Genomic DNA, 26,944 nt, shown 5'->3' with positions numbered 1-26,944 from the left:
ATGAACTGGCACAAGAATAGACATATTCACCAATGGAATAGAGTTGAAAATTCAGAAATAGACCCTCACATTCATGTCCATTTGATTTTTTTCACAAGGTTTCTAAGTCCTCTCAATGGGAAAAGAATAGTTTCTTCAATAAATGGTGCAGAGAGAACTGGATATCCATAGGAAAAAGAATCAGAGAGGACACCATATAAAAAAAATTAACTCAAAATGGATCAAATATTTAAACATGGAGGTCTGATAAAAATGGTGGCTTAGTGAGGTGTGGGATTTAGTTCATCCTCCAGAGCAGCTAGTAAATAGCCAAGAACAGTACAGAACAACTGTTGGGGCCACATCAGTGACTGGACACACAGTGTACCCCAGTCTGGACCAGCTGGACCAGCTGCGAGCTGACCCAGAACCATGAGTTCCCTAAGCTGTGGTGGCTGGTGCCCCTCCCCCACAGACTACTTCCTAGTGAGGAAAGGAAAGAGACCTTACTAGCAGCAGGGGCTGAGCACAATCAAATACCAATTGTGGAATTAATTAACAAATTCTGACTACTAAAAATAGGCCCCAAGCACAGGTGGACCTTAAGTAAAAGCGGCGGTCACAGGTTTTTGCCCTGGTGCAGAGGGGGCAGGGATGAAGGAAAAAGAAAAAAGAAAAAAAAAACAGGTGTGTTTTGGATATGAAAAGGTCTGGGCCCTGCAGGAAAGAAGGGTGCACATAGGACCTGGAGATACACAGAGCAACATACCAATTTAAGCTCTTGATTGGCAAACCCAAGGAACGGGGTCCTGCTCTGAAAAGGATTTTTCTTTTTCTCTTTTGTGGCTGTGTTTCTATGGATTGATTACTCTTTGGATACAGCTGCAAGGCTTCTCAGGCTCCACTTCCCCAGGCATAGGCAGAAAGAGGCTTGTTTTAGAGCTTCTCTGAGGTGGGGCCCAGCTCAGATGGAATCACTCCCTGAAGGAATTCAGACCCCAGGGTCTAGAAAAGGGAAGCAATTAAAGCCAGCCTACAACATCTCCTCTGTCTCCACCATGCCTCCAGTAGGGAGAGTCTGCTGAAGTTAAAGGTACTGTATCACCTTATGCTAGTGGGACCTGCAGGCAGAAAAATGCCACATACTGGGCAGGATAGGAAAAATGCAGAGTCCAGAGACTTCATAGGAAAGCCTTTTAATCTACTGGGTCTCACCCTCAGGGAAAACTGATGCAGATGATTCTTTCTTTCCTCTTAAGAGGTGACCAGTTTTGTCTGGGAAAATCTGCTAGGCACTCCTAAGTAGGCCCTCCTAAGGGGTGGGGGAAAGGCACCATACAGGAAGAGCAAAAAAAAAAAAACAAGGACTGAAAAATTCTGATCTATTAAGCAAAACCTAAGCTAGAGGACCAGAATAAACTGAACTGAATGTCAAAGAACAGAAAGACAACAAAATCATCCAGAGAGAAATTCCTAGGAAAAAAAAAGTGAACACAATCTCCAGGATAAACTAATTAAGTAATTAAATGTCTAGATGCCAGCAAAAAATAACGAATCATAATAGGAAAATTGAAGATATGGCCCAGTCAAAGAAACAAACCAACAATTCAAATGAGATACAGGAGTTGAAATAATTAATTTAGAATGTTTGAACAGACATGGAAAACCTCATCAAAAATCAAATGAATTGAGGGAGGATATAAAGAAGACAAGGAATGAACTAAAAGAAATTGAAAATCTGAAAAAACAAATCATAGAACTTATGGGAATGAAAGACACAGTAGAAGAGATGAAAAAAACAGTGGAAACCTACAATGTCAGATTTCAAGAGACAGAAGGTAAGATTAGTGAACTGGAGGACAGGACATCTGAAATCTGACAAGCAAAAGAAAATATAGGAAAAGGAATGGAAAAATATTAGCAGGGACTCAGGGAATTGACAACATGAAGTGCATGAATATACATGTCGTGGGTGTCCCAAAAGGAGAAGAGAAGGGAAAGGGAGGAGAAAAACTAATCAAGGAAATTATCACTGAAAATTTCCCAACTCTTATGAAAGACTTAAAACTACAGATCCAAAGTACAGCATACTCCAAGAGAATTGATTCAAATAGACATACTCCAAGACAATTACTAATCAGAATGTCAGATGTCAAAGAGAAAGAGAGAATCTTGAAAGCAGCAAGCAAGAAACAATCCATCACATACAATGGAAGCCCAATAAGACTATGTGTAGATTTCTCAGCAGAAATCATGGAGGCAAGAAGACAGTGGGATGATATATTTAAGATACTAAAAGAAAAAAACTGCCAACCAAAAATTCTATATCCAGAAAAATTGTCCTTCAAAAATGAGGGAGAAATTAAAACATTTGCAGACAAAAATTCACTGGGAGAATTTGTGACCAAGAGACCAGCTCTGCAATAAATACTAAAAGGAGCACTAGAGACAGATAAGAAAAGACAAAAGAGAGAGGTGTAGAGAAGAGTATAGAAGTGAAGACTATCAGTAAAGGTAAAAAGAAAAAAAATTAGATATCCGATACAAAACCCAAAAGGCAAAATGGTAGAAGAAAGTACTGCCCATGCAGTAATAACACTAAATGTTAATGGATTAAACTCCCCAATCAAAAGACATACACTGGCAGAATGTATTAAAAAAACAGGACCCATCTACATGTTGTCTACAGGAAACACATCTTAGACCCACGGATAAACATAGGTTGAAAGTGAAAGGTTGGGAAAAGATATTCCATGCAAATAACAATCAGAAAAGAGCAGGGACGGGCCAAGATGGTGGCTTAGCACTGTGCGTGTTTTAGTTCATCCTCCAGAACAACTACTAAATAACCAGAAACAGTACAGAACAGCTCCCTGAGCCACGTCAGTGACTGGACACGCAGTGTACCCCAGTCTGGACCAGCTGGACCAGCTGTGAGCCTCCCCAAAACCAGGAGTTCCCCAAGCCGAGGTGGCCAGCACCCAGCCCTCCTCCCCCACAGGTGGCTTCCAGAGGGAAAGGAAAGAGACTCTAAACCTAGTCAAGGCAGAGGTCGCTCACTGGGCTCATGGAAAAAGAGGAAAAGGGAGGAAACGGAGGTTTTAGTGGTGGTGTTTCTATGGAGATTTGGCAGCCTCTGGGTTCAGCAGTGGGACTTCTTGGGCTTCAACTGCCCCAGGCATAGGCAGAAACGGGCTGCTTTCAGGGCTGTCTCCCACCTGTGCCTTCCCTAGGGGAGGGGTGAAGCCCAACACAGGTGGAATCCCTCCCTCAAGGAATTTAGACCCCAGGGCTTGGCAATTTGAAGCCATTAAAACCAGCCTACAACCTCTCCTCTGTCTCCACCATGTCCCCAGCAGGGAGAGTCTTCCAAAGTTAAAGGAGCCATAACATCTTTTGCTGGTGCGACCTGCAGGCAGACAAGCGCCATGTACTGGGCAGGATAAGAAGAACAGAGCCTATAGACTTCACAGGAAAGTCTTTTAACCTGCTGGGTCTCACCCTCAGGGAAAACTGACTCAGGTGACTCCTTCTCCCTGATAGGTGGCCAGTTTAGTTGGGAAAACCCGGCTAGAGGCTGTAATACCTACGTAGACCACCCTAAGGGTGGGGAGGGAAAAGGCAGCATACAAGCAGGGCAAGAAACAAGAAAACAAGAACTGAAAAATTATCCTCTGTTAAACAAAACCTAAGCTAGAGGTCCAGAAAAAGCTGAACTGAAGGTCAAAGAACAGATAGACAAAAAACTCATCTAGCAAGAAAACCTTAGGTAAGAGAAGTGAAAGCAATCCACAGATAAACTAATTAAGGTAATGAAATGTCTAGACACCAGCAAAAAATAACAAATCACACTAGGAAAATTGAAGATATGGCCCAGTCAAAGGAACAAATCAATAGTTCAAATGAGATACAAGAACTGAAACAATTAATTCAGAATATATGAACAGACATGGAAAACCTCATCAAAAACCAAATCAATGAATTGAGGGAGGATATGAAGAAGGCAAGGAATGAACAAAAAGAAGAAATGGAAAGTCTGAAAAAACAAATTACAGAGCTTATGGGAATGAAACGTACAGTAGAAGAGATGAAAAAAACAATGGAAACCTACAGTGGTGGATTTCAAGAGACAGAGGTTAGGATTAGTGAACTGGAGGATGGAACATCTGAAATCCGACAAGAAACAGAAACTATAGGGAAAAAATGGAAAAATATGAGCAGGGACTCAGGGAACTGAATGATAACATGAAGTGCACAAATATACGTGTTGTGGGTGTCCCAGAAGGAGAAGAGAAAGGAAAAGGAGGAGAAAAACTAATGGAAGAAATTATCACTGAAAATTTCCCAACACTTATGAAAGACTTAAAATTACAGATCCAAGAAGTGCAGCATACCCCAAAGAGAATATATCCAAATAGACATTCTCGAAGACACTTACTAGTCAGAATGTCAGAGGTCAAAGAGAAAGAGAGGATCTTGAAAGCAGCAAGAGAAAAGCAATCCATCACACACAAGGGAAACCCAGTAAGGCTATGTGTAGATTTCTCAGCAGAAACCATGGAGGAGAGAAGACAGTGGGATGATATATTTAAATTACTAAAAGAGAAAAACTGCCAACCAATAATTCTATACCCAGCAAAACTGTCCTTCAAAACTGAGGGAGAAATTAAAACATTTTCAGACAAAAAATCACTGAGAGAATTTGTGACCAAGAGACCAGCTCTGCAAGAAATACTAAAGGGAGCACTAGAGACAGATATGAAAAGACAAAAGAGAGAGGTGTGGAGAAGAGTGTAGAAAGAAGGAAAATTAGATATGACATATAAAATCCCAAAGGCAAAATGGTAGAAGAAAGTACTACCCATACAATAATAACACTAAATGTTAATCGATTGCACTTCCCAATCAAAACACATAGACTGGCAGAATGGATTAAAAAACGGGATCCTTCTATATGCTGTCTACAGGAAGCACATCTTAGACCCAAAGATAAACATAGGTTGAAAGTGAAAGGTTGGGAAAATATATTTCATGCAAATAACAAACAGAAAAGAACAGGAGTAGCTATACTAATATCCAACAAATTAGACTTCAAATGTAAAACAGTTAAAATAGACAAAGAAGGATACTGTGTACTAATAAAAGGAACAATTCAACATGAAGACACAACAATCATAAATATTTATGCACTGAACCAGAATGCCCCAAAATACACGAGGCAAACACTGCAAACACTGAAAAGGGAAATAGACACATTTACCATAATAGTTTGAGACTTCAATTCCCCACTCTCATCAATGGACAGAACATCTAGACAGAGAATCAATAAAGAAACAGAGAATTTGAATATTACAATAAATGAGCTAGACTTAACAGACATGTATAGGACATTACACCCCACAACAGCAGGATACACCTTTTTCTCAAGTGCTCATGGATCATTCTCAAAGATAGATCATATGCTGGGTCACAAAGCAAGTCTCAACAAATTTAAAAAGATTGAAATCATACACAACACTTTCTGGGATCATAAAGGAATGAAGTTGGAAATCAATAATAGGCGGAGTGCCAGAAAATTCACAAATACATGGAGGCTCAACAACACACTCTTAAACAACGAGTGGGTCAAGGAAGAAATTGCAAGAGAAATTAGTAAATATCTCGAGGCGAATGAAAACGAAAACACAACATATCAAAACCTATGGGACGCAGCAAAGGCAGTGCTAAGAGGGAAATTTATTGCCCTAAATGCCTATATCAGAAATGAAGAAAAGGCAAAAATTCAGGAATTAACTATCCACTTGGAAGAACTGGAGAAAGAGCAGCAAACTAACCCCAAAGCAAGCAAAAGGAAAGAAATAACAAAGATTAGAGCAGAAATAAATGAAATTGAGAACATGAAAACAATAGAGAAAATCAATAAGACCAGAAGTTGGTTCTATGAGAAAATCAATAAGATTGATGGGCCCTTAGCAAGATTGACAAAAAGAAGAAGAGAGGGGACACAAATAAATAAGATCAGAAATGGAAGAGGAGACATAACCACTGACCTCACAGAAATAAAGGAGGTAATAACAGGATACTATGAACAACTCTATGCTAATAAATACAACAATGTAGTTGAAATGGACAAGTTCCTACAAAGGCATGAACAACCAACTTTGACTCAAGAAGAAATAGACGACCTCAACAAACAAATCACAAGTAAAGAAACTGAATCAGTCATTCAAAAGCTTCCCAAAAAGAAAAGTCCAGGACCAGACGGCTTCACATGTGAATTCTACCAAACATTCCAGAAAGAATTAGTACCAACCCTGCTCAAACTCTTCAAAAAAACTGTAGTGGAGGGAAAGCTACCTAATTCATTCTATGAAGCCAACATCACCCTCATACCAAAACCAGGCAAAGATATTACAAAAAAAGAAAACTACAGACCAATCTCTCTAATGAATATAGATGCAAAAATCCTCAACAAAATTCTAGCAAAGCGCATCCAGCAACACATTAAAAGAATTATACATCATGACCAAGTAGGATTCATCCCAGGTATGCAAGGATGGTTCAACATAAGAAAATCAATTAATGTAATACACCATATCAACAAATCAAAGCAGAAAAACTACATGATCGTCTCGATTGATACAGAAAAGGCATTTGACAAAATTCAACATCCTTTCCTGTTGAAAACACTTCACAGGATAGGAATAAAAAGGAACTTCCTCAGCATGATAAAGGGAATATATGAAAAACCCACAGCTAATATCATCCTCAATGGGGAAAAACTGAAAACTTTCCCCCTAAGATCAGGAACAAGACAAGGATGTCCACTATCACCACTGTTATTCAACATTGTGTTGGAAGTTCTAGCCAGAGCAATTAGACAAGAAAAAGAAATACAAGGCATCAAAATTGGAAAGGAAGAGTAAAACTATCACTCTTTGCAGATGATATGATACCATATGTCGAAAACCCTGAAAAATCCACTGCAAAAGTACTAGAGCTAATAAACGAGTACAGCAAAGTGCCAGGTTACAAGATCAACATTCAAAAATCTGTACTGTTTCTATACATTAGTAATGAACAACATGAGGGGGAAATCAAGAAACGAATTCCATTTACAATTGCAACTAAAAGAATAAAATACTTAGGAATAAATTTAACTAAAGAGACAAAAGACCTATACAAAGAAAACTACAAGAAACTTAAAAGAAATCACAGAAGACCTAAAAAGATGGAAGGGCATACCGTGTTCATGGTTTGGAAGACTAAATACAGTTAAGATGTCAATTCTACCTAAATTGATTTACAGATTAATGTAATACCAATCAAAATCCCAACAACTTACTTTTCAGAAATAGAAAAACCAATAAGCAAACTTATCTTGAGGGGCAGGGTGCACTGAATAGCTAAAAGTATCCTGAGGAGGCCTCACGCTACCTGACTTTAAGGTGTATTTTGATACCTAGAACTGCACTGTGTGTAGCCTGAGGGTGAAGCCTATACTGTGGAATACAGAGACGAAGGAGTGACAGAAAAGAGTCCTTAAAGACAGAATAACTCTGGTATTTTCCATAATTCAAATGAACATTTTCCTTTTCTTAAGTTAGAGTTGGGTTTTCTGTCATTTGCAACATAGAATATTGATTAGCAAAATGTTTACTCTGACTTCTTCATCCCTTTCTACACACCATGACTTTCTCCTTCAAAAATGAAAAAAAAAAACAAACAGAAGATGTGCTTTTACTTTTAATGCTGGATAGTATCTTTATTAGCATAAAATAATGACATGCAAGCATTTTAAAAGATAAAGCTTTATATGTCTGAATAATCATCATTTAATGAGTAGCAATGCATATACAAAAGAGAATCATCCAGAAATAAAACTGTGAGCAAAAGTAGGTTTTCCATTTCTGTATTTATATTTAATGCTTAACTCTGCTTTCACTAAAACCTTTGAAAAGGATCATCCCTCAAGCGATTGTCTCCTGAGAGGATGTTTGCCACCATCAACCAACTGTAATTCTTAATAAATTCAGGTCTTCCTAGACTCTGCTGGAACTCAGGGAATTCCCTCTTGGATTTTCCATTTCAGGCTCTTGCTACCTCCTTGAGGGAAAATTCTTCAAGTGCTCTGGAAAGCATAATCATCCCTAACCTCAGTGGAAAAGAGGATTATGTGTTTAAAGCCCTGGGGTTCCTAAAATAAAAATATTTCTGCAGGTAGGGATAAGTTATATGGAGAGCAGGGCAAGGAATGTTGAGTAGTCCTGCTGGGTGGGACCTAGTCATAAAACACCTTCTTTGGAGGAGACTCTACTGGGAAGAAAACAACTCCTGATGAAAGCAAATTCAGAGGCCCTCAGGCAAGTGGACAAAAACCTCTAACCAATGCCCCCCAAAAGGCCATGTACTTCTAAAAAAGTCCAAGGCCCTAGGTTTACTTTCCAGCTCTGCTATTTAGTGTCATTATGACATTAGCCATTCACTTAATTCTTTCAGTTTCAGAACCTCAACTATAAAAGGAAGGAGAATAATATGTGCCTTGCCTACCTCAGAGAGTTGGCATGAACTTCAAGAGAAACAATGGAAACATTGTCAAATACATTCTTGAGGTCAGCTATCTGGTCATGTATGTGAAGCTGCCCAGAAAATGTCACTATTATCTTATTATTGACACTACATAATGAGATTCTTGAAGCCAGGGAACATGTCTCCTTCAGGACTGGGAACTTTGTATATGATTAGAAAAAAAAAGTATTTGATGGATGAATGAATAAATGAACAGTAAATGAATGAATAGTTTAGAGCCCTCCAGCTAGATAAATAGAATCAGTCTCCTGCTTATGCTTAAACCTGCCAGCTGTACTTTGATTGACTTTCAGGCTATTTGGCCTGGTGGAGGCTCTGAATTATCATGATCAATCTATGTCATGGTAGAGAAGAAAGCCTGTGAAGGTAGAGTCGTGGACATTATCTGCATAGAGCCCATTATGCTCTCCATTCCCATACACCTGGAGCCAGACTTGGTCCCCTATCTCCAGATGGAGAAGCACAGAGCCAGAGGCCTGGTCGATATTCTTATCCTGGTACTGATCAAAGGTGAAGAGCACAGCCTTGTCCTTCTTGAAGAGGCTGACCTTCACATCCTTCAGGTAGACAGTGATGTGGTAGGTAAAGTAGTATAGACCAGGAATGTTGCAATGGAATTTGCCAGTGGTGCCATCATAGTGGTTTTGCTGGTTGTAGAAGATCTTGGTAAAGCGAATGGGAACATTGGAGACGGTGACCCGGCCCTCCAGTCCCACACTGAATGCTGAGCGGTATACATAGGCACTTTCTCCCGGTTCTCCTTTCCTGCCTGGGATTCCTGGAAAACCTCGGGGGCCTTCAACCCCAGTCACTCCAGTATCACCCGTGTCACCCTTGGGACCAAGAAGACCTAGAGTATAAGAAGACCTCAGTGACCATAGGAAACAGAGCCCCTGCCAAAAATTGGTTCTTATATCCTGAAGCACTTTTTCCGGTCATCACCACCCACAACCTGCTCTACTTACAGAGTAAGGGACCAATGGCAGCTTCCAAATGGAAAGAAATGTCACCTCTGCCTTCTATATCCCCCATAGCATAACCCAGCAGACTCCATAAGCTCATCTCCAGTCATCTCCTATAAGTCCCCATCATGGACCCTTCACCTTGTTGGCTCAATCCATCCTATTCTTGCTCTTCTACTCCCTCTGTCTAGGATACCTTCTTTCTTCTATCTGGCCTAGCTTAATCCCTGTCTCCTCCTTGAAGCCTTCATTGTTAACCCAGGTCAGAGCTGAATGTGTTCTCTGTTTCATACTTTGGGCATTTGTTCATATTCAGTTTGGCATATCTGAAGTGGACTCTAACAGTTTGATGCATTAGACATATCTTCTTAACTAGGCCAAGGGTTCTCCAAGAGAAAATCTGTGTCCTGCAAGATGTATGCAGTAAGTGCAGTTGAATGTCATCAAATGGAATGGGAAGCAAATAGAAAGGAAGGGGAATAGCAATATGAACATATGGGGAATAGGGATGAGAGTGGAAATAGGAAAGGGGATGTGGAAGAGGATGCTGATAGAGCAGAGTCAATGGGTATTTGGTTACAGAGGTACCACCTATGCTCACCACTGGATGACCAACCCAGAACCTACTTCAGGTTGCTTATGGGTCACATTAAAAAAAGCTTCACTTCTTCCCTGTGTGTTGGCCAATAGCAATGCCCACTTAAAGCCCTGGAAATCCTCTATCCAGGAGAGTGGTCTGTGGTGGGAGAAGCCAAAGATCTTGATCTTACCTGGATCTCCTTTCTCACCCTTCTCTCCTGGGGCACCATCTCTGCCATCACGGCCTGGAGTCCCATTGTGGCCAGGATGCCCTGGGATGCCCGCTATCCAACCTGTACAGGCCCCCTTGGGTGGGGGAAGCAGAACTCCAGGCTCCTGTTCTGTGGGATCCTGGCCACGACTGGGCAGAACCAACAGTAGTAGAACAGCTTGCAGCAACAGCATCCTGAGTCCTGGAATGCACATCTGCACTGTCAGTCATGGGAGAGGAAGAAAAACCCCATGCAGTACACTCAATTAGGATCTAAGCAGGGTTCTATCCATCTCAACAGAATCCATTTCTAGGAATTGCTCTCTCAATACTCACCTCTTGCAGAAAACTTCCCTGACTATTTCAGCCCAATCTCTATCTTCTTTGAAATTTGCAATATTTGGCATTATGGCCTGTGCATAGTCTCTCCTCAGCAGTATTGTGAGTTCAATGGGGGTAAGGACAGCACTCCTCCCGCTCCCCCACATTGTATCTATGCATGGAACCAAGAACAAGCAAAGCTCAAGAGTCACATGCCAAGAATTCATCCTTTGAGTTTTCTAAGAATGATGCAGATCATGCCATTTCAACTCTAATCAACTTCTCTCTCTCAGGCTCCTCACGTTTTCTTTTCTCCTTCCTTTCTCTTGTTTTCTGTCTCAGTTCTTCCTCCTTTCTCTCCCATTCACTTTCAATATCCCCCTCTTTTGGGTCATGTGTTTGACTATTTTGGCATATTACACATACACACACATGCACGCATTGCACACACACGCGCGCACACACACACACACACACTTGCAGAACCTCACCTTAAGTTAAAAAGACAACCAGAGAAATCCACTAGCCCTTTGCCTGGGACACCCTTAGTTACCTCCTCATTTGTCCAATTCCTACACAGCCTTCAGAGGACTGTATGAATATTGCCTCTTACATGAAACCTCGCTCTCCTCCAACCCCAACTGGCTTCATTGTTCCTCCTCTGTGTTCCCCCAGTTTAGCTCTATTATTGCACTTCTTGTACCCTGCTTTAATTCTTGACCTGTTTGCCCATCACCCTTATTAAATTGCAGGCACCTAGGGGTCAGTGCCTCACACACTACCAGCACAGAGAAAGGGCTAAGTAAACATTTGTATAATGAAAAACAGAAAGCACAAGAGAGGCCCAGAGGGAAGAAGAAAAAAAGAGGATGTATAAAGAATGAAAAAGGAAGAAAGGAAGAGGAGAAGAGGGAGGGAGAGTAGGGTGTATATGAACTCTGTAAGCTGGAAGCCTTAGCAAGGGGCTTGAGTGGTGCAGGTGATTCAGGGACTCTGTCTCAGAATCTTCCCTCCACAACTCCCTCTGGTCCCTTCCCAGAGACTGCCTCTGATAGACTGAGCAATTTTAGGTCCCACATTTTCCCATTCCTCTCTCAGCAGGGTGTTCAGAAAAAGCACCAAAACAGGGAAACGGGACTTAGGATCTGGGTCAGAGGCACCACTAAGACTCTCTGAGAGGGTTGAAAGGTGGTTTATCCCAAGAATCTGATTCCAAAACAAATTGGGATAAACCACCTAAACAGTCACTATTTTTTCATGAGTTTGCCTGTCTTTCTTTAGATTACACAAGGTCTCCGGAAGTGTGTTTGGCTTCAGAAGACAGATACCTCTGCGAAGGGTGCAGGAAAGTTCCCAATTGGCAATCTTACCCCCAAACATGTGCCTGATGCCGGGATCCCCTCCTATGTCCCACGACCAGGAGTTCAGTACTACCTTCTCCAGGTGACATTACCAAAACATATATATATAATATATTGGTGTGGAGTAATTATAAGTAGTAATATAAGCATGTTGAAACTACATAAGACAATTGCCAATTCCAAGCTTTTCCCAAAATTGGAGATTATTCTTTCACAACATATTCCCAGAAATGAAATTACTGGGTCAAAAGGAATGAACATTTTTAAGGTTCATGATCAACTTTTGTGAAATTGCAATGATATATTGACCCCAATAAGTATGTTAGCATGGGTATAAGGGGGTCTGTCTTAACTACCCTCACCAGCTTTGGATATTATTAACAAAAATTTTTGTTAGTTTAAGTGAGCAAAAGAAATGCTATCTTGCTGCTTTAGTTCACATTATTTAATCATGAGTGAGATGGACATTTTACTAAAGGAAAACCTCTTTCCTAATTTTATTTCCTTGTTCATGAGTTATCTGTTAGTGCTCTTTGTCACTTTGATGTTAGGGATTAAGGTGTTTTTTAATCAATTTGCATGAGCTTTTTGTAGTAATACGTTTCATACATACTGTGACTATTTTCTCTAGTTTGCAAATTATACTTTTGTGTTTCCTGATTTTTAGAAATACAAAAGTTTTTGTTTTTATATAGTCAACTCTGTTGATAGTTTTTTTTTCTTTTTTCTAACTGGTAAACAATCCTCATCCATGCTAGGAGTTGGTAAATATTGCTTGATTTTTTTTTCTATGCTTTATATTGCTTGATATATTTTAAAATTCATTCTTTAATCCATTCTTGCCTTGTTTTTGTTTTTGTTTTGGTGTAAACTGTGATCTAAGGTACTCAAATAATTGGATGTTCCTATATTTGCAAACTAGCTATTTAAGTACTTTTGATTACTTTTTCCCTCCCTATTGATTTAATGCATCATTTAGCAAATATAGAGTTTTAATATGATCTTATGTATTAAGTAGTGATTGAGAACGAGACTGACAGAAAGAGGAGAGATAGCACAAACAGCGGCAGACATATGTGCTGTCCCCTTAGTAGTCTTCAGTCTCCATTCAAAACCCACACTTACCACCTATGTGTACCTCTGCCACCTTGACTGGATTTGGAGGGCTCAAGAGTATGGTCTCAAAGGGGACTGGAAATAAAATGAGACCTTACACTTGGCTTGCCCCAAGATAAGAAGGAAGAGGTGAGTTAGCTGAGAAGACAAAGAGAAGCTGCCAGCAAAACCCTTTTTGTATTTAGGGAGAATGCTTGTTCTGAGACTTTTAAGACTTTCATATATCTTTAAACGTTCCTACTACTTGTCACTTCTGCCCTTTCTCCTTGTAGATTTAGTAATACGAATCCTGAGAATAATTCTGGGAATTTCTGTGTCTCTTCTCCAGGGACCAAGAGGGAAGAAGTTATGAGGCAATCTTCCTCTCCACAGAGACTGGAGGGGAGACTATAGCATATGTGAACTGGTGGAGGCAGCTAAAGAGGGCACCAAAGTTAAAGTGTGATTGGGGTTTACTCTCAGCTCTTTGGAGACAGCACAGAGTCAAAAAGACTCTATAATTCTCTTGTTGTTCCTCCTTTTTTAAATATTAAGGTCCTGTTCTCCCATACCCAATACTTTCAGTATTGTGGACAGATTTCTCCACTAACAGGAACAACCAGTCTGGGCTCCAAAACAGTGGGTGCAGATGGAGGTTCTACAAAGGGGACAGAGATGAGTACATGGTCCTAGAAGTTTCTGATGCTAAGAATGGGTTATAGTTGAAGAAAGTTGTCTTATAACCTAATTCTGGACAGAAAACCAGCAATAGATAACAATTAAAAGTCAATGCAGGGGAGCTGAATTTCAAAATATTTCATCCCAAACTTGTGTATGTTCTTTGATTACACAAAGCAATTGTAACACTTTAATTTTGAAAGACTTTTATTTAGGTAAGGGAGATAATCATTCAATAAAATTGAGGACTATAATCTAACTCAATGTTGACTACAAAGAAACTTTTTATATGCACCATGAAGCTAAATCCAAAGTACCTCATAATTTTTTGCCTTTTGCAAAGTCTTGACTTCATTTAATATCTCATTCATTCCTCTCAACCATTTCGAGAGACATACTGGGTAGAGAAAGAGGCACAGTTTCTACATCCATTAGGACCTGGATGCAAACAATTTGTTCTTACCTGTAACATGGTTCTGTCTTATATGTTTGTTGGTGGATTGAACAATATAATCCATGCAAAATGCTTCAAGCTAGGCCTGGCATATGTGAATGCTCAATAGATGTTAGCTGCGGCTAGTAGCCATTTTAGAGAGGAGGGAAATGGGTTGTACAGAAATTAAGCATCTTGTCTAAGATCCCAGAGCTAAATGCAGAGAAGCTGGAAATCAAATTCTAGTCTTCCAGAGCTCAATAAAGGATACGCTGGCATAGATTTTATAGGAGGAAATATCCACCATGGTCACACATGCTGCCTTTTGATATTCTGCTCCATCTGGAGGGGAAATGAGAGTTTCCTTATTTAAATCCCTATTTAAATAGGGTGAAAAGAGCTCCTGGATATGATACAAGTGAACTTATTTCTAGTCTAAGCTCCACCACTAGATGCTGAATGATTCATCTGCCCCTACCTGGATCTCATTCTCTTTGCCTATAAATTTTTATATTAATCCTTACCTAGCCTTTTCCACAATATTGTTGTGACAACCAAATGATATAAAATATTATTTTGTAAAGTACAAAGTGTTTCACACATTTAAGTGAAAGGAAAAGATATAGACCACATACTTTGAGCCACACACTGAATGTCCTTCTCCCTTTTAATTTTATTTCATCCCCACAGCTCCAAGAGGTGGAACTCAATTTTCACAAAAGAAATCCAAGGGCCAGAAAATTTCAATAACTACTGTCCATGGATAAAAGTAAATAAAAGGAAAGAGGTGTGATTTGAAATCTAATGTCTGAGTTCTTTCTATTACACTTTGCTTTCATAGTAACCTCGCTCAAGCATGAATATACTAGCTATTAAAGTTATATAAGGGGATGACCATGATGTTCTCCTGATACTAAAGAGCCATGTTATGGTCTCTCATTTTCATATATTAAAATGTATGAGAAATTCCACTTCGACCTGTTGAAATTCCACTGGCAACAACAGAATATTGCAAAATCCAAGAACAGGGTCTCCTTTGAGACTGGAAGGAAACAAAGCAATATGGGATAAGAGGTCACCAAACCTGGTGCCAACTTCCCCAGCAGCAAAGGGCATTAAAGCAGAGTTCACAAAATCCTCGAGAGTCAGAGTCAAAAGGGAACCCAAAGATCATCTCTCTCAGCCCTGCTTTTACAAATAGAGAGGTGAGGGGAAGGAAGAGGGCTGTGTTTACTAGAAACCATAGAAGCCAGCTCCAATGCTGAGCGTTTACACATTATTTGTTTTCATCTTTACAAGAGATCCATGCACCTAGAAAAATGACCCCAATCTTAGAGATGAGGAAATGAAAAGACTAAGGAGACAATCCTGAGCAATTCCAGTTTTTCTGACTTCCAAACCAGTGAGCATTCCGTCACAATGCACTACCTCTGAAAAGCACTGCATGGAGTTTCTAAAAAAGACTCAACTTCCAAATCTGCTAAATGGGCTCATATGAGATCAGAAACATGAGAACACTTTAAATTAGCAGGGACACTTTAAAGTATAATTGCATAAGGCACTTTGAAAACCTTTTACTTCATTTATCATCCCCATTACCTGATTTTGACTTCACTGTCTAGAATAATCTGAGACTTGTCAAAGCTAAGATGCTTGTGTAAGATGTTAGAACTATTTGGTTTAAGTGAATAACATTACCATCTTAAAGGTAAAAAAACGGTTAGACATTGGCAATTTCACATGGTGCGATCTAACAATAAATGGAAGAACCAGGAATCAACTTAGCTCTGTTTGGTTCCCAGGAAGATTGCCCAACACAAAAACACAGATACACGTACACACATACCCAAACATTCATAGCAGTTTCAAACAACTGCTAAAATGGAACATTCCTCCACTTCATTTTGGATCATTCTTGCTCCACATAAACGGAATTCCTGGCCCTCCAGCTTGAGATGGAAGTAGATGTAAATTTTGTCCCTGCAACCACCTTAGAGAGAACAAAGAGCAAATCCTGCATCCCTGATTAAGAAAGTCCTCAGACTGAAGGGAGGGAGGCAACAAGCACTGGCAATTAAACTACAGGGTTCTACTTTCTGCTAATCTGCTTCAAGAACAAAGAGGGGGAGGGGAAGGTAGAGGAAGGGAGGGCAGAGAAGAGGAGGGGAGGGGAGGGAGGAAAGAAAGGAAGGAAGGAGGGAGGGAGGGAAGGAGGGAACAAAGGAAGCAAGGAAGGAAGGAAGATAAAGAAAGAAAGAAGAAAAGAAAGAAAGAAGGAAGGAAGGAAAGAAAGAGAAAGAAAGAAAGAAAGAAAGAAAGAAAGAAAGAAAGAAAGAAAGAAAGAAAGAAAGAAAGAAAGAAAGAGAAAGAAAAAGAAAGGAAGGAAGGAAGGAAGGAAAGGAGGAAGAAGGAAAGAAAGAAAGAAAGAGATCAATGATAGATAAATAGATATAAAATGATATGGCAAATGGTGAAATGTTAAAAGGTCATGGATCTGGGTATCCATTTGTGGTGGGTTTTATGTTAGCTTTCTCTGTATGGAGTTCGTATTTTCCAACTGCTTGTAAGTTTTAAATTAATTCAAAATAGAAAGTTTAAAAAACAAAAGAACAAAGCTGATACCTTCAGGCTCCTTTGGGCATATTCTGCTATCACAAAGGGCCCCCACCCCAACACCCCAACCTCGTCAGGAAGACCTGGCCTATCCCTGATGCGTTTGCTAAGAGTGAGATGGCTGTACCCCCTGTGAAGCTGGATCCAAAACCAGAACCCTCCAGACTGGGAACCCGCATCCTCTGACCCACAAGAGACCAGTCTGACCCCTAAAATCCCTCCCACTCTGATTTTCAGAGTTCATGGCAGAAAAAGACCAGTCTGTCTCAAAGGCAGTGCTCACTGGGGCATGCAGCATTGGCTTGGCAAACTCCAGGCAGATCTGATTGCTTCTGTCAGAAAATATCTTTTCAGAATAAGATTTTCCATATGTTTCCGCTGTATACCAACTTATTTGAACCTTTCAGCCACCCTGTGAGATAGCTCTGAATCTGTATAAATGCTCTCATACCTACATACCACTTGTCTTTATACATCATGATACAATGTCTGGTGCAGACAATCTGCTGAATAATTATTTGCTGGATAGAATCAAGTGGTAGAGCTGGGATCCAAACTCCAGACTGTTGGAGGTCAGAGCTTTCCCCAAGCTGACTCTCTTCATCTGCTTCTTCCTTTATTTCCTTGGTCAAGCTCAAGTGATTTATCCCCTTTTCTTCTTTTCTCTAATCTCACTCCATCCCTGAAGGAATTCTCCCACTTCATTTCACTTCTCCCAACCTTTTTCCCTAGTAGGCACACTGCTAGAAAGTGAAATGGACATAATTTAGGATGGTCCCAGACATTTTGACCAGGAGGAACAACCCTGTTCTCTCCTGGACCTGTGGGAAAACTGAGGAAGAAGATCAAGTCCTCTCTGCCTTTGCTAGAGCTTCACTGACCACAGTTGTGTTGAATGCTTTCCTGACTTGCTGTAAGCCCGGGCACATCCCAGCTAGAGGCTCTATCACAGGGCATACCTCCCCCAGCCCGCAACTTTAGTAGAATTGCTCTTACCCTCCAGTGTAGACTCAGATCTGCAGATGGCAGTCAGGATGGAAGGAAGAGGCCATGGCCCAGCCTCAGCAGCCTGGTACTCAAGGGTCCTGCTGGCCCCACCTCACAGCCAGCCTTTCCTATTGGCCATACGATGAGGGCCAGAGACCAATGGATGGGTGCAATGGCCCTGGAAGCTGCCTCAGGCCTCCACCCTAGGGAGCCTAGTGCAACTCAGCTTGGGTTTGGGAAGCCAAGTGGAGCTTCAGTCAAAACGCTTCCATTTCCAGGCCTTGGCCCTTATTTTTGCCTCCTACAACAGTAACAGAAGACGGGACAAGGGTCAAGACCACAAGCAAAAACACAAGATATTTCTGTGTCCAGGGAAGAAACTTCTTCATATAACTGAAATGCCCTCCTACACTCCATAGATTTGCCCTAAAAAGCCAGGTCACCAATTATCAGCATCACTGCTGCGTATTCTGCATGATTAAGTGTGAGAACGTGTGGTTCAGACATGGATGACAAATAGAACTCATTCTCCACTTGCCATCTCTGGGCCCCAGTTTTGGGAAAGACTGTCTTATTAATTCTGAGGATTCAGGAAAGAGGAGGTTTCTGGGGGTGATATGGGGCATGGTCAGATTAAGATCTTTAAAGGCCCTAAAGTCTAAAAGATTATGGCGACCCAACCCATGTGTAATTCAAATTCAGTATAACAGAAGATTTTCATAAATGTGTCATTGGAATGCCATCTTTCAAGATTTACTGGTTCTAAAATTCAGGATAAGGTTTTTACTTTTTAATAATTAACAGACTTTACTTTTAGTACAGTTTTAGAGATACAGAATAATTGAGAAGATAATATATGGAATTCCATCTATTCACCCCACCTCTACCTCCCTGAGCCCCCACACAGTTTCTATTATTATTATTATTATTATTATTATTATTATTATTATTTTATCCCATGTTGAAATGTCTTTGGGTATCTAGCCAATGTTCCTGCTATTTCAGTTAAGAAAGAAGCAGCTGTCATGCAAATTGAAGGAACAAGCTATAAAGACTATGCTGTTTCTCAACCTTGGGTGCATCTTATAATCACCCGGAAATTTTTTTTAAATCCCAATACCTAAAAGCTATATACTATATAATTCAATTTACATACATTCTGGAAATGGGGTGAAATTATAGGGACAGAGACCAGATCAGTGTTTGCCAGGAAACATCTGACCTCAAATGATCAGCACTATAGATTTATTTGAGATGTTGAAATTGTTCCTTATCATGTTTGTGGTGGGAGTTACAATATGAGTTAAAACTCACAGAAATGTACACTTTAACAAAAAAAGGAATTCTACCGTATGTATTTCATTTTAAGACCCAATGCCCAAGTCCTATCAAGACTAATTAATTCAGAATTTCTGGGGTGGGAACCAGGCACCCATATTTTTTAAAGCACACCAGGGCATTTGAGTATATGGTCAAGGTAAAAATCGCTAGCCTATGTGAGTAACATTTATTTATTTATTTTTTTAATACTGAGAACATTTTACTTGAACAATCTTCAGATTATTACTGGCAATTATCCTTTAATGTGCAAACATAGGCATATGTCAGCCATGCCTGTTTGCCACCCCAATATATCCCACCTTAAATGATTTTTGAAATGAGGCAAGGATATAAATAAAAATTCCAATTCAAATGTATATAACCACATGAGGAAATCTGCTTGAGAGAACCAAGACTTCATAAGATCAGATCCTATTTCTCACTAACTGGTAAACAGAAACCCAAATAAGCCCTTTTTTAGAGCAATTTCAAAAACATAAATGATTTTTTAATGAAAGATAGGGAATATCTTATCTCTTTTTTTTCTTTCATAGCTTGTGCTTTGGGTGTAAAGTTCAAGAAGCTACCTCCTATCACAAGGTCTTGAAGATGTCTCCCTATATTTTCTTCTAGGAGTTTTATGGTACTGGCTCTTATAATTTAGGTCTTTGATCCATTTTGAGTGAATTTTTGTATAGGGTGTAAGATAGCAGTCCTCTTTCATTCTTTTGGCTATTGATGTCCAGTTCTCTAAAGACCATTTATTGAAAAGAATATTTTGTCCCAATTGAGTGGATTTGGGGGCCTTGTTGAAGATTAATTGACCATAGATTTGATGGTCAATATCTGTCCTCTCGATTCAGTTCCATTAGTCAATATTTTTATCTTTGTGCCAGTACCCTGCTGTTTTGGCCACTGTGGCTTTTAATAAGCTTTAAAGTTGGGAAGTGTTAGTTTTCCCATTTTGCTCTTCTTTTTAGGATAACTTTAGCTGTTCAAGGTTTCTTTCCCTTCCAAACCAATTTGATAACTAGCTTTTCTAAGTCTTCAAAATAGATTGTTGGAATTTTAATTGGTATTGCATTGAATTTGTAGATCAATTTGGGTAAAATTGACATCTTACCAACATTCAACCTCTCTATCCATAAACACGGAATATCTTTAAGATCTTCTTTGGTTTCTTTTAGCAGTGTTTTCTGTGTACATGTCCTTTACAACCCTGGTTAAGTTTATTCCTAAATATTTGACTTTTTTAGCAGCTATTTTGAATGGAATTTTTTCCTTAATTGTTTCCTCAGTGAGGTCATTACTTGTATATAGAATCATTACTGATTTTTGTTATTTATCTCGTATCCACCACTTTCTTTATTAGCTCAAGTAGCTTTGTCATAGATTTCTCAAGATTTTCTAAGTATAGGATCATGCCATCTACAAAAATGACAGTTTTGCTTCTTCCTTTCCTGTTTAGATGCTTTTATTCCTTTCTATACTTTATCACTCTAGCTAGGACTTCTTGTACAATATTAAATAATAGTGGTGACAATGGGCATCCTTGACTTGTTCCCAATCTTAGGAGGAATGTTTTCAATTTCTCACCATTGGGAATACATATATGGGGTTTTTTATATATGCTTTTTGTGATATCAAAGAAGTTTCCTTTGATTCCTACCTTTTTAAGTGTTTTATTAGACAAGGATGCTGAATTTGTCGAATGCTTTTTCAGCCTCAATTGATACCATCATGTGATTTTTCCTTTTCGATTTGTTAATATGCTATATTACATTAATTGATTTTTCTTATGTTGAACTCTTGTATTCCTGGTATAAATTCCACTTGGTCATGATATATAATTCTTTTTATATATTGTTGGATTTGATTTGCTAAAATTTTGTTGAGAATTTTTGCATCTATATTCAATAGGGAAATTGATCTGTAATTTTTCTTTCTTGTAGCATCTTTACCTGGTTTAGTATTAGGGTGATGTTAGCTTCATGAAATGAGCTATTTACTTAATTTTGGGGAAGAGTTTGAGCAGAATTGGCATTAGTTCTTTCTGGAACATTTGATAAAATTCCCTTGTGAAGCTGTCTGGCCCTGGGCTTTTTTCTTTGTAGGAAGATTTTTGATAACTAATTGAATCTCTTTACTTGTGAGTGGTTTGTTGAAATCTTCTATTTCTTCTAGAGCCAGTGTCAGTAGTTCATATGTTTCTAGAAATTTGTCCATATCATCTAAATAATCTAGTTCTTTCGTAAATAGTTGTTCATAACCTCTTATGATTTTTAAAATTTCTTCCAAATCCATTGTAACAACCCCTCCTTCATTTCTAATTTTGTTTATTTGCACCCTCTCTTTTTTTACTTTGTCAGTCTAGCTAGGGGTCCATCAATCTTACTGATTTTCTCAAAGAACCAACTTTTGTTGATTCTTTCTATTGTTTTTTTTTTTGTTGTTGTTGTTATCCAGTTCATTTATTTTTGTTTTAATCTTAGTTATTTCTCTTCTACTATTTGCTTTGGGACTAGTTTGTTGTTCTTTCCTTAATTCTTCCATGTGAGCAGATAGGGCATCATCAATTTTTGCTCATTCTTCTTTTTTTTAGTATAGGTATTTAAGGTGATATATTTCCCTCTCAGTGGTGTCTTTACCATATCCCATAAGTTCTGATATGTTGTATTTTCATTTTCCTTTGTCTCCTGGTATTTACAAATTTCTTCTTTGACCCAGTCATTGTTTAAGAGTGTGCTATTTAATCTCCATACAGTTGTGAAAATTCTGGTTCTTTGGTGATTATTAATTTCCAGCTTAATTCTGTCATGATCAGAGAAAATGCTTTGAATAATTTCAATTTTATTAAATTTATAAAGACTTGATTTGTGTCCCAGCATATGATTTATCCTGGAGAATGTTCCACAAGCATTAGAGAAGAATGCATATCCTAATATTCGGGGGTGTGACAATCTCTATATATATCAATTAGTTCTAATTCACTTATCATATTATTTAAATTTTCTATATGCTTACTGATCCTCTGTCTAGTTTTTCTACCTATAGAGGAGAGTGGTGTATTGAAGTCTCCCACTATTAGTGTTGAAATACCTATTGCTTCCTTCAGTTTTGCCAATATTTGCCTCACGTACTTTGGAGCTCCTTGCTTGGGGGCATAAACATATATGAATTGACAAATTGTCCCTTTTATTAATATATATTGTCCTTCTATGTCTCTTATGACATCTTTACATTTAAAGTCTATTTTATCTGATATCAGTATGGCTACTCATGCTTTCTTTTGGTTACAACTTGCATAGAACATCTTGTTCCATCTTTTCACTTTCAATCTATTTGTATACTTAGGTCTAAGATGAGTTTCTTGTAAGCAGCATATAGACGAGTCATAATTTTTAATCCATTCTGCTAATCTGTGTCTTTTAATTGGTGAGTTTAGTCCATTGACATGCAGAGTTATTACTGTAAGGGCAATTCTTGAATCTATGATCTTATCTTTTAGTTTTTGTTTGTCAGATCTATATTCCACCCACCCCCCTTTCTTTTCATCCTTTAAGTACCCTTACTGATAGTCTTTCAATTCTATACCTTCCTCCAGACCGCCCTCTCCTGCCTTTTTTCTCAGCTGTCAGAATTCTATTTAGGATTTCTTGTAGGGCAGGTCCCTTGTTGGCAAATTCTCTCAGCCTTTGTCTGTGAAGATTTTAATCTCTCCTTCATGTACTTTCGTAACAACTTGACAGGATGAAGAATTCTTAGCTGAATGTCAACCTCATCAGTATCTTAAATATATCATTCCACTGCTTTTCACCTCCATGGTGCCTGGTGAGGAGTCCAAGCTCAATCTTATGTAGTTTCCCTTGTATATGGTGAATCTCTTTTCTCTTGCTGCGTTCATGACTTTTTCCTTCTCTTCAAGGTCTGACATTGTGATTAGTATGTCTTGGGGTAAGCCTATTTGGATTTATTCTATTTGGAAATTGTTGGGCTTGTTTGATTTGCATATTTATGTCTTTTATATGGGTTGGGAAGTTTTGCCCCATAATTTCTTCAACTAGACTTCCTATCCCTCTTCTCCTTCTAGGATACTGATAATTCCTATATTTGTGTATTTCATATTGCCCAAGATTTTCCTGAGATTTAGTTCCATTTTATCCATCTTGCCATTTGTTCTTTTGTGCATTCAAGTTCAATTGTCCTATCTTTTAATTCACTTATTCTTTATTCCACCTCTTCAAATCTCCTGTTTTGTGTCTCTAGTATACTTTTAATTTGGTCTACAGTATATTTCATCTCTGTGAGATCTGCTATTTTTCTATTTATTCTTTCAAATTCTACTTTAAGCTCTTCCAGTGTCTTCTTGATATCCTTTATGTTGTTATGAACATCCTTGATTAGTTGTTCCAAGTTTGTATCACCTCTGACGATTTAATTTGGTCATTGGGCTGGGCCATATCTGCTGAATCTTCACATGCTTAGTGATCTTCTGTTGCAAATGGGGGCATGTGATTGTCTTGATAAGGTTATTTTGCAAGTTGATTTCCTTCACTTGTCAAAGGTTTTGTACCTACTTGTGTTTGCACTGAAATTCCCCTTTTGGATTTGGAATTGGGTCCTTCCTTGCCAAACCAAGTCCCAGACTTCATAGGGAGGTTGTAATTCTACTTGAGGTTCTATTGAAAGCTATGTAGATAGGCAATTTGCCAGACTATACTTGCCTCCTGTCAGATGACACCTTTGAGCCATCTCTTCTTCTCAGGCCCACTTCTCCCTGACTGCAGGTGCTAGCTGAGCTGAATGGAGACCCAGTGTGATTCTAGCTAGGGCTGCTGGTCTAGCTGCACATCGAAAGCTGCCAACTGTGGGGCTGGGGGATGGACAGTGTACACTCTCAGCATAGACCCTGCTTATGTGCCTGATAGTTCTGGTGGTCCCTGACTCCCACCTGGGGTGATCTTAGGTTGTGGGACTGGGTATTTCAGCTTCCCTTGCCCATAGCCAATCCAGAAATGTCTGTGGCTTGTTTCAGCATTCAGTTCAGCCAGCTTCCTCAGCCTTGCCTTTCTATTTGCACATGCCTGAAGTCTATGGACCTCCATGGGAGAAGGGGAGAAATATCAAGACCCAAACAAGTCTCTTGGTGGCTGACTGTTGGACCAGCATCACCTTGCAAATCCCTGTCTCTGGGGGAGGGTTCCCAGTCTCCACCAAAAAAGACCATAGCAGGGGTTGGAAGCAAGCACTTTACCCTAACCAGATGGTATTTGTGCACAGGGAGAGCAAGTTTTCTGGCTTCAGAATTCCCCATAAGAATTCCTGGCTGCTGAGGTGCAAGGGAAGATCTCCCAAGCCAGCTGTGAGGGTAGGCTGGAATCATGACAGAGCACACTCACCCAGTTCTCTCCATCCCAATTTCTCTACTTTTTCATTCAGGGACTCCCTATACAGGGTAGAGAACCTTCTCTGATCACTCACTCTGGAGTCACTGTCCTGGTTATTTTTTCTATACTATCTCTCATTGTTGCACGGAGCTGGGGTGAACTCAGCCTCTCCTATTCTGCCATCCTCCCGGAAGTCAGTCACTTTCTCCTATTACTAATATCTTGTATTAGTGTGATACTTTGTTGCCATTAGTGAACTAATATTGTGCTCTGTAGTCCATAATTTATATGAATTTCTGTTCTTTGTGATTTGTAATTTTATAGGTTTTGACAAATGCATAATAAACATCCACCATTAGAATTTCATACAGAATAGTTTCACCATCCTAAAAATCCTTCACATATTCTTCCTTGTCCTCTCTTACCCCAAGGCCCTGGAAACCACTGACTGATCTTTTCACTGTCTCCATAGTTTTGCCTTTTTGTAGTTGGAATTGTACATTCTGTAGTCTTCTCAGACTGGATTCTTTCACTTAGCAATATGCATTTACAGTTCCTCCATATCATTTTGTGACTGAAAGCTTATTTACTTTTTGTTGCTGAATAACATTCCATTGGATGGATATATTTTACAGTTTTTTAGTCCATTCACTGATGGAAGGGCATCTTGATTGCTTCCAAGTTTTGACAATTATGAATAAAGCTGCTATAAACTTTTGTTACAGTTTTCTGTGTAGATATAAGCTTTCAACTCAATTAGATAAATACCTAAAAGCACAGTTGCTGGATCATATGGTAAGACAATGTTTAGCTTTTTAAGAAACTGTCAAACTGTCCTCCAAAGTGGTTGTACCATTTTGCATTTCCACCAGCAATGGATGAGTGTTTCTGTTGCTCTGCATCCTTGTCAACATTTGATATTGTCCATTTTTGGATTTTAGCCAGTCTAACAGGTATATAATGGTATCTCATTAGTTCCTGATGACATATGATATTGAAAAACTTTCCATATACTTATCTGTCATCTGCCTACCTTCTTCAGGATAATGTTTTGAAAGATAACTCTGTATTTGTGTGAAGTCTTCTTTTGTCTGCATCTTAAATATATGCCTAATCTGTCTCTTAAGGAACCCAGCTGTGAGCTGAGGGCAGCCTGTAGGACTGATGGCTGCCACTCACTTAGATATTCCTACAAGGCTTAGTCTTGTAATAGCAACTTTCATTGCCATGGATTCTTTCTTGGTAAACCCATGTTCTGTTTTTGAAGGTCAAGATTAGAGCCAGCTTTTGGAAAGCCACAAATTCTGATAAATTAAATCATGACCCTAGCAAGGGCTCAGGGTTCCCAGCAACAATTTCTACAAGAAATTCTGAAACAGGATGTTCTTGGGCAAAGTCTGAGATTAAAGACATAAGGCCCTTTCAAAGGCCCATTGGGAATTCCTCCATTTACATGATTTTGAATGTCCCCTCTTCCTTAGGAAACAATTTCCTTATGGTTCTGGGCATTGCATTGTATGGCCTATAGCTAGCAACTCTTACTCTAGGCATTCACTTGAATTGGCTTAGATATGGAGCCTGTGAAAATGAGGCTCTATGTAGTTAATAGGTAGTTTGGACCAAAGAGAAACTGCAGCAACTCTTAGTTATATCTCTCTATTTTATGTTCATTGTAGCAGTTTCTTGTCTATTTTATTTTTGGTTTGTGTTATTGTCTGTCTCTCCTTGCTTGTGAAAACAAGGGCTTTGCTTGCTCAATTGTTGTATCTCCTAACTCCCTAGAATAGAGCCTGGCATAAGGTAGGCAATAATAAATGTTGAATGAATGAATGAATGAACATCTTTAATTTTCCCTTGGAGATAGCAATGATTGTCTCCATTTTACAAATGAAGAATCTGGAATTCGATGACGTTAAATGAGTTGCTCAAGGTATGGGTCCAAGATTTGAACCTAGACTTGTCTGGCAGCAAAACCCATATTCTTTTATGACCTTCACTCTTTCTGATAAACTACGAGACCCAAAGATTCAGGGAAGTACTTTAGGACAGCTTTGAGGTTGGCATAATGAGTATTTTTCTTGTGATCTTCTGGGAATACACTGGTTACAGCAGAATCTGACTATTGCACAAGGCGGAATGACTTTAGTCCCAAAGTCATACCAAGACTGTGCTCTGTCTGGCTGCTAACCAGGGACATTGAGAAAGCCTATCATTTTAAGAGGGAACAGAGCAACCTTTGTGCATATACTGGGCACCTGAAGGTGGTGACCTGAAGGGTTCTCTGTCCCAGAACTTGACATGAATGTAAAAGGCAGCTCACAGAGCTGTAGGATAGCAGTCAAGTGAATGCCTAGAGTAAGAGTTGCTAGCTATAGGCCATACAATGCAATGCCCAGAACCATAAGGAAATTGTTTCCTAAGGAAGAGGG

General features: G+C 39.2%; 1 protein-coding gene and 1 long non-coding RNA gene across 8 annotated transcripts in view; one reads left to right on the top strand and one right to left on the bottom strand.

Annotated features, from left to right (window-relative positions):
* The window catches only part of LOC143648189 (uncharacterized), a 115,011-nt gene that overhangs the window by 65,304 nt on the left and 22,763 nt on the right, over nucleotides 1–26,944 (top strand). For 5 of the 7 annotated variants that reach the window (XR_013158430.1, XR_013158429.1, XR_013158434.1 and 2 more), the window contains exon 4: nucleotides 11,923–12,084. This is a non-coding gene — a long non-coding RNA (uncharacterized LOC143648189). Of the gene's footprint in view, nucleotides 1–11,922; nucleotides 12,085–13,446; nucleotides 26,876–26,944 lie in introns of those variants that run through there. The other 2 variants (XR_013158431.1, XR_013158432.1) reach the window with 2 other exon arrangements.
* On the bottom strand, nucleotides 7,737–17,951 carry ADIPOQ (adiponectin, C1Q and collagen domain containing). The gene is made up of 3 exons (XM_077117845.1): nucleotides 17,818–17,951; nucleotides 10,301–10,522; nucleotides 7,737–9,418 (listed from the first exon to the last, which is right to left on the bottom strand). Exons 2-3 carry the CDS (start codon nucleotides 10,512–10,514, stop codon nucleotides 8,898–8,900), a joined length of 735 nt encoding a protein of 244 aa, XP_076973960.1. The 5' UTR covers nucleotides 10,515–10,522; nucleotides 17,818–17,951; the 3' UTR covers nucleotides 7,737–8,897.

The sequence above is a fragment of the Tamandua tetradactyla genome, chromosome 10 (genome assembly GCF_023851605.1).
Source record: "Tamandua tetradactyla isolate mTamTet1 chromosome 10, mTamTet1.pri, whole genome shotgun sequence".
NCBI classification, from domain to species: Eukaryota; Metazoa; Chordata; class Mammalia; order Pilosa; family Myrmecophagidae; genus Tamandua; species Tamandua tetradactyla.
This window is presented reverse-complemented; position numbering and strand designations above follow the sequence as displayed.